At 41.0% G+C, this 14,492-nt stretch overlaps 2 protein-coding genes across 2 annotated transcripts; one reads left to right on the top strand and one right to left on the bottom strand.

Moving 5' to 3' along the window:
- Positions 1-3,907: 3,907 nt before the first annotated feature.
- On the bottom strand, positions 3,908-7,346 carry LOC101738142 (microvitellogenin). The gene is given in 1 exon segment (XM_021351367.3): positions 3,908-7,346. A coding segment is annotated over 1 exon segment (1,326 nt). The 5' UTR covers positions 7,309-7,346; the 3' UTR covers positions 3,908-5,982.
- Positions 7,347-8,251: 905 nt separating this feature from the next.
- Positions 8,252-9,972, top strand: LOC119630867 (low molecular mass lipoprotein 3-like). Its single transcript, XM_062673548.1, has 2 exons — positions 8,252-8,413; positions 8,634-9,972. Exons 1-2 carry the CDS (start codon positions 8,394-8,396, stop codon positions 9,922-9,924), a joined length of 1,311 nt encoding a protein of 436 aa, XP_062529532.1. The 5' UTR covers positions 8,252-8,393; the 3' UTR covers positions 9,925-9,972.
- The last annotated feature ends 4,520 nt before the right edge of the window (positions 9,973-14,492 follow it).

Here is a 14,492-nt window from a genome sequence, read left to right as displayed (position 1 = left end):
TAGTTAAAGATGGTGTTCATCCAAAAAATCAACGAAGACGCAATTGGGGAGAATTTTCTACGCTTTATTACGTGCTAAGGTGTCATTCAATGAAATTTTAAATTCTTTGTTAAATTATAAATTCCTCATCATCAATTTCCATTACTAAAATAATAATTGAACACAACACTGTGTACCCGCGCAAGCGACGAAACCAAACTAGTTTGTTCTCGTCGCTTCCGCGTCGCCGTCGCCCCATCATCGCCCGTACATCGCTCGATCGCCCCGCTCCGCCATCGCCCGTTTCGTGCCCGTCCCCATACTGTGCAATGCTTTTGTATACATCGCCGTCGCGCCGCTGCCGCCGTCGCTCGGCCATCGCAAGTTTCGTGCCCGTAGACGTACGTGTCGCGGCGTCGCGGAGCTATCACCGTCCCGCCGGTTTGCCGCCCCTCCCTCGCCGCGCTGTCTGCGTCTTCCCCGACTTTACGAAAGAGGAGTTGATGCGTAAACATATTGATTAGAGTAACAACTCAACAACGTCCAAAAAAAGAACACGAAACATAAGTACTAAGCCCGAAAAAGAAGAATCCAATCAGATAGTAATACTATTTAAAAATATATAAAATATACATGATAATACTACACCGGTAAGAGCAACGCCATATATCGTCGAATAAATAAATAAATAAATAAATAAATAAATAAATAAATAAGCCTTTTATTTCTTACAAGTGACATAAAAACAAAAAATTAATGCAATGCTTATCTAATAAATAATGTATCTGTTGAATAATATTAGGCATTATTTCCCACTTGCAAGAACCCCTCCTCGGGTAAAGGCCTCCTCCAAGGATAGCCAATCTTCTCTGGATTACGCAATCTTACGTCTTGTTTCCGATAGTCCTATGATGTCATATTTAAATTCTTTCAATGCTTCGTTTACTTCTATTAAATGTTCATGTGACGGGTGATCTGACATTGTAGGTCAATATGTAGAATTTCTTTTGAAGGTTTTTTTGATTCCTTGGAGGGTTTTGGTCATAATCTTCCACGGGGACCAACCGTATTGGAAGATGTTTTTCTTGTGTATTTTGCTTGTTTTCTTGTGGAAGGGGGGTGGTAGTGTCTATATATTCTTGTTTTGGTTGTTCTGCTTAATCAGTGCGTTGTTAGAATTGTTTGTAGTGAGGAAGTTGAGCATGCCCTGTTTCAAGATACCCTCCGATAGACTAGATGATCTTTGTATCGGAGCTTGTGTTTTGTTCTTCTTGCTTGCTTGAATCTTTTTCTCATCTTGAGGGAGGGAATGAAAACAGGGGGTTTCGGGTGAAGCAGAAAGTATTCTTTTATTGGTATTTTTTGTATTCTTGTTCTTAGTTATTACTATCACTTTATCACACTTGATGAATACAGTGTTGGTTGTCCTTCTCTCGCTCTTCCTGTACCTGTTCTTGTAGTTCCTTCCTTTTTTCCAAAATGCTTTGTGGATAATCCTCTTTTAAATAGTATGGAGTATCATTCAGTTTTCTTCTGTTTTTGTATATATCTCTATTTTTAAACCCAAAGTAACAAATGTCACAATAATTGGTCGAGGATTTCTCCTTTCTTACCTAATCTCTTAGCCTCCTGAATGTCTGTAGAATTCAGTTTAATAGATAAGTTACGTTCTATGAAACTGGCTAAGGTTTTTTTCCAAGTTTGAATATGATATTTCCGTTTCAATCAAAGAAGACAATATTCCTTAGTCTTGCTTGTTTTTCTAAAACATACAGTCTTTTTCCTTGATTTTGCACTTCAGCTTTGAGATTATCGAATTTTTCTTCCCAGTAATTAAACTTTTCGTCCAGTATTTTATTTATGTTTTGAGTCACTTGTTCTGTCGCGTTGTGCTTGCTCGACACTCTGTGCTATCCGTTCACTCCTCGTAGATTTTTTCCCTCGATCAGATCACAAAATGATACTCAACGATGTTCTTCTCACTCGAGTATTTTTTATACAATTATTCATGAAATCCTTAAACAATTGGCTGGTATTCACTGTTTAGCTTGCAGAGTACGGGCAGTTACGCGTACTTAAACTCACTTTTTAAGGAATGGCACTATTTTAATATTTTTATTTATTTATTTATTTATTTATAACTTCTTATACTATAAAGTATAAAGGTGGACTTAATGCCATAGGCATTCTCTAACAGTCTACCTTAGGGGAGTGCAGAGATGAAGCTTGGTAGGTGTAGTGTGAAGGTGATATTACTGAAACATAATAATATGTGTATATATATTTTTAAATCACGATAAAATACAGAGACAATGTGTATTGTGGCAAACTACCCTACCCTCCATCTAATCCAATATAAGTCATATCGTCGAATAGCAAGCAGAAACGAATATAAAAAAACTAGAAAAATCGAAAATTCTCAAGTACAACGCCATCTATTGTCAAATGACGGAAACGCACATCGAAAATACTTGACTTGTCAGGAATGTTCTCAGTAATTCTAGGGATGTAGTATCGACTATACAAGCGTTGCAGGGGTGTCACGAATTCAGTCAGTAATCGGAACTACTCGAAGCGAAACAGCGAACGGTTCACCCGAAGCGAAGCGGAAGAAGTAAATTACGAGCTGTAAAGTGTTCTGTGAGTGTTCTAGGCTAGGTGCGCTATATAGGTACAGCTTTAATTTATAAATCGGTAGAACTTTTATTTATCCCGAACCCTAGCGCGTAGGTAATAATAAATTTATATATGATTACCGAGTCCAGGCAACCCCCAACCGAGAGCCAGCGCTAAACTATAAAATCGATCCCTCGCTGCGGCTTTGCCCCTCTATCCGATGATTTGCAACCGAAGTAAATTGTTCCTTAGAAATAAGGTGACACTCTACAAAATTTACATACGCCCCATCATGACCTATGCAAGTGTAGTGTTCGCTCACGGGGCCAACACTCACTTAAAACCACTTCAAGTAATTTAATTCCATTTTTGTAGGCTAGTCGTCGGAGCCCCGTGGTTCGACCTAGACTCCATCAGTAAGTATCTACAGTCGGCATCTACATTCCCGATCCTGCGGATAAATGGAAAGCAGTCAACGTCGCCCACAACACGTCATTTCGGATCCTCCCGATCCACTAACGGTGCTTTTAGGTACCTCAAGCACCGGTCACCGTTCTCGTCGAACCCGTCGCTTGCAACGAAGGGCTCGACGAGTAAATTAGCCCACAGACACAGCCCCCTGAGTTTCTCGCCGAATTCTCAGTGGGTCGTGTTTCCGATCCGGTGGTAGATTTTGCGAAGCACGGCTCTTGCTAGAGTTCGTGTTAGCAACGTCGTCAGGTTTGAGCCCCGCGAGCTCACCTACTAGTTAAGGTTACGCTGAAATAGCATCTCAGGGCTATCAGCATAGGTAGGGGGGAAAAAAGAAAAAAAAAGCCTTTGCCCTTTTTTGTGCGTGGCGTTCGTGCGTGCGGTTCTTGTTGAAACATGTTGAGACTTGTTGCGTAATATTAACAGTTTTCGATAGTAGTAGATTGAAATCATTTTGTTACAAGTTTTGGTTACTTCAGTGAAATATAATTAGGCCAGTTCTGTGTAATTTCTTTCCTTTTTATTTTTTACTACCTAACTCACTTCTGATTGATAACAAAATTATAAATATAAAAAAGTGTTCATGCAACTTGGTGCACGTGAAAGAAGTGAAACTTCTTTTGCGGTGTGTAGTATTGTGGTTTTATTCATTTTTTATCCTTAATTTAATTTGTAACAGGGAATGCTGTGTGTGTGAAACGATCTCTTCGCCATATACCTACCTATATATTTTTAATTATATATTTTAAATTTTGAGTCATCGTAAAAGATAAAACGTGAGGTGCATTCGTATCTAGCGATGCAATAGGGTTCGAATCCCACAGGCGGAATACTAATGAAATACGTACCGTCAAACTAGCCAACATTGCCCACATTTTTTAAATAACACTAGATATTTCAAGATTTTTGTATGTAGCCCATTACATATTTGCTTATCTATGGCAACAATAAGTTCATATGCATGCATGTGTTTACTTAAATTTAACATTAGTAATGGTTTTCTGGATAATATAAACAATTTTCAAGGCGGGTAAAGTTATCTAGACTTTTGGCCAACATTGCCCACCTTGAATTTTAGCACAACAATAACACTTAGATGAATGCCTTAAGAACCAATAAAAACATTTTGGCAATATAAGCGATCGCCCAAAATGTTTACTTAATATCATAAATATTTTCTTACTAAAATGAAAGGACAATGTTATCCTGACATTTTTTCTCTTTCCCATACAAACGGTACGTAGCGATTTAAAAGTGCTAGGGTTGTCACATTTGAGTAATCTTCACAGAGTATCGCAATAGGTGAGTAACATAAACAATTTTTAAAGTGCAGTTGTTTATTAAAGACTTCGATCAATTAAAATCAAAGACTCATTTTTATAACAGGAGACTTAAAATCTGATAACTAAATTTAAGTTTTGTGCTGCCTGGACCTAACTTCACGTCTCGACCTTCTTTATCGAATACGCGATTTATGTTTGTTTCTTCTGAAATACAAAATTTCGAATTATTATAGGTAATAAAGAATAAAATATTTTTTTTTTCTTCTGTAGATATTTTTATTCTATTCCAGTTGGGGTACATAGCCAAAAGGATTGCGACTTAAAGTGTAGTTGGGACCGCAAAGTTCTCGAGTTCGGCTGCGTACCGGGAGACGTAACATGGATAGGCCTCTCACAAGATGCACTGACGATCCAATAAGATTCTCGGGGTTCTACTGGATGTAAGCAGCGCAGGATCGATCGTTTCGGTGAGACTTGGAGGAAGCCTATGTCCAGCAGTGGACGTCTGTGGGCTGAAAGATCCATAGGGATACATAAATTCTCAACAGTAGTAGTAATATTCTCAATTCTCAATAAACATTATAGACATACGTACATGAACCCTGAAAATATAACACTCTTTTTTTAACAATTGCGTAAAAGAAAACCAAAGCGTCAACCCTAGATGTTTTTTGACGGTGGGCAATGTTGACAATGGTGCGGCTGCACATTTCTGTGTAACTTTGCCCGTCATCATAACTTTTGTTATACTTGAGCTACAGCAACGAATCTATCAGCAAAATACTAAGCACATTGTTTTACATAACAAATAATTTATTAAACTTACCGGTGTTTTCGTTATAATGCACAATTTACTTCAAAAAACTCACAGTAATTAGCCCGCAAAAACTCATCCCTTTTTTGACAAGTGCCGACAGGTAACTGTGTCAAGTTAGGAACGCACGCGCTATCCTATGATGTCACAGGTATGTTTGATTCTCTACCAATGTTATAAACACTGTACTAAGTTTGGTACTTTTTATGATATTAGTTGATTTTCTTAGAAAGTGTGTTTTGGGCAAAGTTTACCCTCGTGGCAAAGTTGGCGTATTTGACGGTACTTGACAAATGTTCACGATTGACTTCCACGGTGAAGGAATAATATTATGTCGTGTAATAAAAATCAAACTCGCAAAATTATAATTTGTGTACCTAATCACTGGTGGTAGGATCCCTTGTCAGTAGGAGTAGGTAGGTACCACCACCCTGCCTATTTCTGCCGTGAAGCAGTTCGCAGCAGAATGCGTTTCGGTTTGAAGGGTGGGGCAGCCGTTGTAACTATACTGAAACCTTCGAACTCATATCTCAAGTCGGGTGGCGGCAATTACATTGTATATGTCTAGAGGCTCCGGTAACCATTTGACACCAGGTGGGTTGTGAGCTATTAGCTGTGCTTATAAAATAAATAATAGGTACCTAATAGTATAAAATAAACGCGCAAGTGTGCGACTAGGAGCGTCCGCGCGGGGCCTCATGCAGCGCGACATGACCGGTACACTCACGCTGACCGCGGCTCGTCACGTTAAGGAAAATCATTTTGAATCAGCACAAATATTTATTGTCGCCTGTAAGCTATCTGTAGTTATGTGAAGTTCTACGGCCACGCGTTGATGACCCAGCCGAAGTAGCCAGGGTTACCATCGACGTTTCCGTTGTTTCCCCAGAGCAGGCGGTCGCCGTACCTGTCCACGTGCGCGTCCAGCTTCAGACTCTGCCCGTACTCGTGGTTCTCTATGAGTAAGACGTTGCCGGTCTCCAGCACTACAGGCGTCAGCTTCCACAGGTGGCGCTTCTCGTTCGAGTTGTTGGAGCCCCACGCTTGCCTGTCTCCGTACCCGTCTACGTTCACGTCCAGCTTCAGGTACATAGTATGTTCAGTGTTCATTATTTTATACAGCAGCTTGTTATTCTCCCATACCGGGATAAGCTTCCAGCTCACTCTGTGACTAGTTTTGTCCTTGCTGTCTCCCCAGGCCAGGCGGTCGTTGTACCTGTCAACATTGGCGTCCAGCTTCAGAGCTTGATTGTAATATCTTCCGATGATTTTTACCCTTTCTTGCTTGGTGATCAATTTGATTTCCGAAGGGAAAAAGTCATTGACTATATCGTGGTGTCCGGCGGACCACAACTTGTCCGCGTATGCGAACACGTTAGGTTCTCATGCGCGCAGGAGTCTGTCGACCAGCTCCTTGATAACAAAACCGACGTTATCATCTTGCAAGGACTTCGTGATAGTCACTGCCTTGTTGTAGTCCCCGGTCGACACGTACTTGAACAGCAGATCCATAAGAAGTTGCTTGTTGAGGAAAGCCACGTGCGAGTCCATCATTGTCGGCTCCTGTAAGTAAGCGGACAGCTCGTAGTCGGGACAGTACAGCAGAAGCTTGTTCTTTAGCTCGGCAGCCAGAAGCTTAATACCCTGGGACTCTACCGGCATTCCGTAGATGACGACCATGCCGACGCGCTCGTTAACGATTCTCGTAATGTCTCTGGCGCTGTTCGGAATGATGGGCGCGCTCATGAGCGTCACTATTTTGACCGAGTCATCCTTGATGTAAGCCCGGGTGTCGCAGTCGTTCTCGTCGCGCACCGGGATCCTGTTGGGGATCTTGCGACCCTTGTCGGGCCCGTTGCTGACCTCTTGGTACTGTCGGTTTACGTTGTAGCAGTTGCGGAAGCCCGAATACAGTCCCCCGTTGACGATCCTCCCCTCGCCCCAGTAGTCGACATGTTCGATCAGCTCTCCAGTAAAGGGGAGCTTGAGCAGCTTGTACTGCCCTATGTACGGCAGGTCTGAGTACGGATACTTCAGGTCCACGTTGGTCACGTAGTTGGGGAGCTTGTCGAATGGGTCCATCTCGTGTGGTCCTTCGCTCACTACCGGCAGACAGTATATCGTAGAGTCGTATGTCGGCTGCATGGAGTCGCATCGTTTATATATACATTCGACGTCAACTCTATGCCTTGTATTATTTTATGTTTTAAATGTAATTTGTTGAAAACCACAGCCGCAATGTTGCTGGAGCGGTGATAAGAGAATTTAACCTTAAAATGGTGAACTTGAGAAAGGTCAATTGGTTTGATTGCATTTTAACCGATAATATAACTATCGTCTTCACTGATGTCTAATGTTTGCAACTTTTATTGCCTGTCGTCATATGTAAATAAAGCTTAAACTTTCATAAGCATCCATCTGAGGTGGAAATGATCTGTACGCAGGGTCATCGCTCGCTGCTCCGTTATATTTTTACGAGGATGAGCTCTTCATCACAATAAGCATGGTGGACTATCAGAAGTATTGCGACATGGCATAAACTGCTATCGGTTGCAGCGGCAGTACTTTATTATCATAATAAAACTAATCTGCATCATCCTATTATTATCAGTGTTGTCAGCTACGCGGCGACGTCTTCCAGGCTACTAACAGGTAGAGAATGTTCGTATGTTCGTGAACCGGTACATGTGTGACAGTAGCCATCACAGAACACAAGATATTTGACAGATGCCTGAATCTCGCTTACGACATTTTCAAGACAAGCTTGCATATATACAAGTTCCGGACAACAACGTTCGGACCGTCGCGTCGGTCCACCGCGCAATATCAGCCGCCCGGTGGAAGATCTTCCCTCCGTCATTAAGCTTTCCAAACACGCATACTTGTAATAATATCAATTAGGTAAGCACCAGCGCTACCCGTACACCGGGCCCGCCGCACCACCAGCCCGCCCGTGTCCCGCGGTGGGGGGAGGGGCGGCCGTCGTACTGGACAGTTGACACTTGGACTATTATAATAAAAACAAACGAACAAACATTTGTTTTTTATTTTCGTTTTTATTTATTAATAATATTATTATTATTAATTACCACTTCATTATTATCTAATTATTATAGTATCAGGTTGCGGTTTGTAGTATCGTGTGAAGGCGATAGTGGAGCCCTGGACTTGAGTATATAAGAGGGGTCGTCTCGACACGGCGCACACGCAGCAACACGCGCAGCCTCAATATGACAACCAGTTTCAGTCAGTAAGTATACCCCTACTATTTGTATCTAACATATTATTATAAGCTATGCTATTTTCTTTTAATATTTACGTGAAGCGCTAGGAGCGTCTCCTGGTGGAGGCAGACCTGTGAACTGGAGTGGGTACAGTCCTCGCGATGAAACAGTAACAGTAAGGCGCCCTTTAGCGGTTCCTTCGTGATATTCACATTCATCACACGTGATTTAATGTATATTGCATAGTTCCCAGGTAAAAACACCGTCAGAGGAAAAATGGGAAGCCGCCTCTGAGCCAGACTACCACACAAATGAGGACCTGTTGTATCCATACTCCCCAATACCCTACTTCGGTATGTACCACCTCGTGAAGATACCGATTGGTAGAGGGCTGGTACACCACGTCGATTACTGGGGAGAAGGAAAAGTGACTAACCTTGACAGGGTAAGAGGCTTTCGTCGGAGCTACAATGTGAACGAACAGTTTGCGCTCGTCAGTAAGGGCCACAGCAAGGGAAAGCAAATACCCAACAGGATTCCCGTCGTGTCTGTGGACGACAGCGACACTTCCAGTTACATCAGAGACGGCGGCGTTAAAACTGTTACCATCAGCACGGGGCCGATCAGTAAGCGGTGCGCTGCAGACGTCGCCAGGATTGTCAACGCCTCCGAAGGACTCGTCGTTGCCTACGGATATTCTGAAAATTCTGACGACATTCAAAATCTCGAGCGTGAGCTTGGTAAAAAGGGCTTATACTATGGAGCCGGGTACGAACTGCCCGCAGACTTGAAGACCCAGACGGAATTCAGCACAAAAATGGTCTTTGCCGACGCAAGGTCAATCAACGATCACTTGTACAACTTGGTTACGGGCGGCGACTACATCAACGCGGTGAAGACTGTGCGCAGCCTCGACGACAACCAGGGCTCCGGCGTCTGTCGCGACGTCGTCTCGCGGCTCGTCTCGCAGGGCATCAAGAACGCCATGTCGTTCGCGTACAAATTGTGGCACGAGGGCCACAAGGACATCGTCGAAGATTACTTCCCGAGCGAATTCCAACTCATACTCGACCAAAAGAGAATTAAACTCATCGGCAACCATTACAATCAAGCTCTCAAACTGGATGCTAACGTTGACCGGTACAAAGACCGCCTAACCTGGGGAGATGGAAAAGACTACACCAGCTACCGAGTCAGCTGGCGACTCATCTCTCTTTGGGAAAACAACAACGTCATCTTCAAGATACTGAACACCGAACACGAGATGTACTTGAAACTGGACGTGAACGTGGACAGATATGGCGACAGGAAGACCTGGGGATCGAATGATTCCAGTGAGAAGAGACACACCTGGTATTTATACCCGGTGAAGGTGGGCGACCAACAGCTGTTCCTCATTGAGAATCGGGAGTACCGGCAGGGCCTGAAGCTGGACGCGAACGTGGACCGGTACGGGGACCGCCTTGTGTGGGGGAATAACGGGACAGTCGCCGACAACCCCGAGTACTACGGCTTCATAATCCAGCCGTGGCAGTGAAACCCTTCTACATCTGACCATGTTATAATAAACTTTATCACTGCATGACGTGTTGTTTTATTGAGTCTCTACCACCCCGCCTATTTCTGCCGTGAAGCAGTAATCCGTTTCGGCTTGACCAAAACAGTAGTAGGGTACTACCCTCAGTAGTCCCCGAGGATCGAACTCTAAACACCACGTTGAGTCGCCGGTAGACACATCAAAAAAATTGAGGTTTACCTGGCAACACGCACACATAAACATACATACATGTGCACATGCACATGATTCACATCTATGTCACTGTAGTAGAACCTCTTATGAGTCCGCTCGGGTAGGTACCACCACCCTGCCTATTTCTGCCGTAAAGCAGTAATGCGTTTCATTTTGAAGGGCAGGGCAGCCGTTGTAACTATACTGAGACTTTAGAACTTGTGTCTCGGGATGGGTGGCGCATTTGCGTTCTAGATGTCTATGGGCTCCAGTAACTACTTAACACCAGATGGGCTGTGAGCTCCTCCACCCATCTAAGCAATAAAAAAAAGGCAACCGGTTAAAGCAGTAAAGTTAAACAAAACTAGTGTACTGACCAGCTGACGGCCTCCGCCGCTGCCGATGGAGAGAGGGCCGCCGGAGTCTCCGCTGCAGGTGCTGCGACCGTTAGCGCCGGAAACACAGAGGGTGGAGCCAATGATCACAGAGTTTCCGTACGTGCGGGCGCAGACGGCGTTGGTAATGACCTGGAGGCTCACTTGGCGTTTTTGTTGGTTGTTGGCTCCCGAAGCAGCTGGAAAAATCGGAATTTTTTTCCATTTTGAGAGCTTTCGCTGCGTGCGCTGCAGAAACGGTTAAAGTTTCGCTAAAATAATGTATGACAGAATTGTTCCTGTTTAAAAGTTCTAAAAAAAGTCTGCGACAGCATATATGTCTATATTTTAAGGTTGGCTCACTATAACGTTTTTCATGCTCACCAAAGGACAATGCCCAAAAGTGGGCCAACTTTATGTGAAAACTATTTGTACTTGAAAAACTATGCCTTATTTTTTCACGTTGTTTAGTTTATGTATCAACATTTCTTTCAACCTGGTATTGTTTTCCAAAAAAATAAATTACTTATTTGATAACATCCCAAAACTATCCATGCCATAGTTTTTAAATTCACCAATAGGCAAAGGGCTTAGCCCATACAGCCTTATAGCAAACCTATATGCTGTCAAACGAAAGAGTTTTTTGTGACTTAAACAACAAATAAAAAAAAATTGATAATGCTTATAATTCACAGGCTTCTTAGTTTATTTTTGTTTAATTCAATATTTATATATTGTAATAATAATTATTACTTAAAACCATGAGTTATTTAATATTTTTAGGTATTAATGATTCCATTAGTAAAAATCTCAATGGCTTACCATTATTCTATTCTTATGATATATGATCAGAGAGTTTTGGCAGCAACCCGAGTGAAGCGTCACTTGAATTTTTATTTTAATGTTTTTTTAATAGTTTATTGTGTAATTTGTATTATTTGTGTTTGTAATATTGTGTATAAAAGGTCTGCGTAAACTCGTGCTCAGTCAATGTGGTATTCGTCGAGTTGACGTCAAAACTGCCAAAAAGCAATAAAAAGAGATACACCGGCTTTTTATTGACATAAAAAATATATTATAACTTCGACAGACTAGGCTGTATAGGCTACGCTCTTTGCCTGCTTATTGGTGAATTTAAAAACAACAACAACAACAATATCGTTGCCGGCTTCCGGATTTCATTTCATTTTATTATTATTATGAGGATATAATGATAATAAAATGTACGTAAGGGCTTATTTCTAGCAACATTAACCACAATTAACTAATTTAATACTGTAAATAATGATGAGAGCGATTATTGATTTCGAAGAAAACAATTAACAACTTAATTTTAGCTGCAGAAAAAAACAGATTTCTCTTAAACCTGGGTGAGAATATAAAAATCGTTTTCTGAATATGAAACGATATTTCTTTGTCATCAAATTAAGTTAAAACCATCATGACAGGACAACTTTTTTTTTGGGGCCCAAACGCCCATAGAAAATGGGCGTTGTCCTTTGTTCTAAAATAAAGCATTATTTGTGAAGGTGTTTTTTTAAAGATGATATATTAATCCTTATATATAAATCCAAATAAATAAGTTATTCATTACAAGTATTTAGTTTAAAATAAATTTGCCCACACTTGATTTTAATGAGTATCTCGCTATGAGTATTTTAATGAGTATGAGAAGATATTATCACAGTTTTAAAATAACATCGCGGCAAAATAATGAGCAAGCGCGCAATATTGATGTACAAGGCGCCGGCCGCCGCGCGCCGGTGCGTGGACACACACAATAAGAACAATAACAAGAAACACCCAAATCACTTCAAGATAGGCTTTGAAAATTATATATTTTTCTCAATTTCTCCAGGATACCATTATCAGATCTTGATGATTACAGGACAATTCGGGAAGTCTACCCTTTCGAACAAAAAAAAGAAAAAAGAATTATCAGAATCGGTTCAAGCATTCTCGAGAAATCGGTGAACATACATAGATAAAAAATTGTGGTCGAATTGATAGCCGCCTCTTTTGAATTCGGTTAAAAAGTGATTTTGGACCTTCCATAGCTCCTTAACATTCTATTATTCAAATATATTTTCACCTTCTACGTAAATGAAGAGGCGGGTAAAATTTAGCGTTATGCCAAAGTAACTATTCCACGAGGACGAAGTCGCGGGCAAAAGCTAGTTAACAATAAACTCGGAATAGGAAATTAATAATAATATTAATTATAATATAATAATAATAATTTCTTTATTTACTACATAAACTCTTAAATCATGACCTAGAATACTATTTACATATTTAACAAACTGAGAGATTACGCAGATGGCATCAACAATATAAAATTAACCAATGATCCTCACACTAGGCATAGCCTGTATCGTGAGGACCAAAATGCGATTTACTGTATATATAATTGACCTCAAAACGACATCACTATTATTAATAATTATTACGCTCAAAAACATGCGATACAAGATTTAACATATAAGATAATAAAAAAAATTTGAGTAATAAAAATAACACATCAAACAATTACACATATGTGGGGAGCGTAGACATAAACAATTATAAAATAAATTAATAAGAAAAAAATAAACAAAAAGATACAAAATTAATAAATCTCCTGCTATTTCTTGCTTTTAATTAAGTTCTCTGTGTCCATATAGTTCAATGTAAGCAACCATTTTTTCACTAGTGGTTTAGCTTGCCTAACCGTTTTGTGTTTTAGGTTTTCATTACAATGTCTAATAACCGCGTTATAAATATAGATCTTAGCAACATCTTGAAATATATGTTTTTGGATAGATGGTAATTTTGTAGCTGTCTAAGTTACAGGTAATTTGTAAACCCTACGTTTAATCAAGGAATCGTACATATCAGATGAGAGCACCGCTCCATGTATCAATAAAAATATGATTTCAAACTGTAATTACAAATAGAAAGTTTTTAAACGACCATTTCAGCGTTTACACATAACCCATATGTACCCAGTTCGGAATCTGGAAATAACATTTTAAAACCACACTTTACGCTCGTCGCTATTAACGGCTAAATCGAGGTCGTTTTCATACACTTTTCACATAGTTTTGTAACGCCATAGGATCGACGACATAATCCCTAAAAATACAATTTAAAGTAATATTTACTAACGTTTAATAATGCGACGTCCATTGCCGTTTCAAACTGGATTCAATATAGTCTTAATTTCCGCTATCTGTCAATAGATGGCCTCGAGTGTTCTGGATCCTTCGATATTCGTTCGACTATTCGGCGATAGATGGCGTTACTCTTACCGGCGTAACACTGCCCCCTCCTTAGATATGCTCGTCCCGAGCATCATTAGACCCATAATATTATTTTAGGCATACCTCGCAGACCTTTCTGAATTCGATACGTGACGTCATTAATTTTAGTCAAAATCTTAAGAGTAACTTAGGAGACTTCCCTTTGCTTCGAACTGGGTTGTGAAGCCACACTAGGGAACCCTCCGTGAATCCCTTATGATTTGCTTTCCTGTCGTAGCGGGTCTTCTTCCTCGAAAAGGCTTTTTGGCCTGACTGTCTGACATGCTCATGCATTTCGTTCATCTTGCTGCGCAGATCGCGTACTCTGTCACACTCCGAGGAGCGTCGGGAGGAGTGCCTGTGATTAAGTCCGCAGGCATCCTCAACTCTCTTCCAAAGCTTGCGAAAGCCGGCGTCACAGTCGTACATTCGTGAACTGCACTGCGGTACGATAGAAGGAACGGTTGAATGTGTCTATCCCAATCCCTTTGCCTATTCTCCACAACTTTTGCCAAATAACTCTCCAATGTTTGATTAAAACGTTCCACCATTCCATCGGATTGCGGGTGATAAGATGTGATTCTAGTTTTATGGATACCCAAGACTCTGCAAGTCTCAGGAAAATGATGTGAAAATGTACCAGTTGTGCTGCAGTTAAAGGTCCTCACACACGTAGCAAAGGTGCGCTGAAATTATCCTTTTTTTTAAGTATAGTTACAAC

The sequence above is a fragment of the Bombyx mori genome, chromosome 18 (genome assembly GCF_030269925.1).
Source record: "Bombyx mori chromosome 18, ASM3026992v2".
NCBI lineage: Eukaryota > Metazoa > Arthropoda > Insecta > Lepidoptera > Bombycidae > Bombyx > Bombyx mori.
The sequence above is the reverse complement of the archived record's forward strand: the minus strand, read 5'-3'. Positions and strand labels throughout refer to the sequence as shown.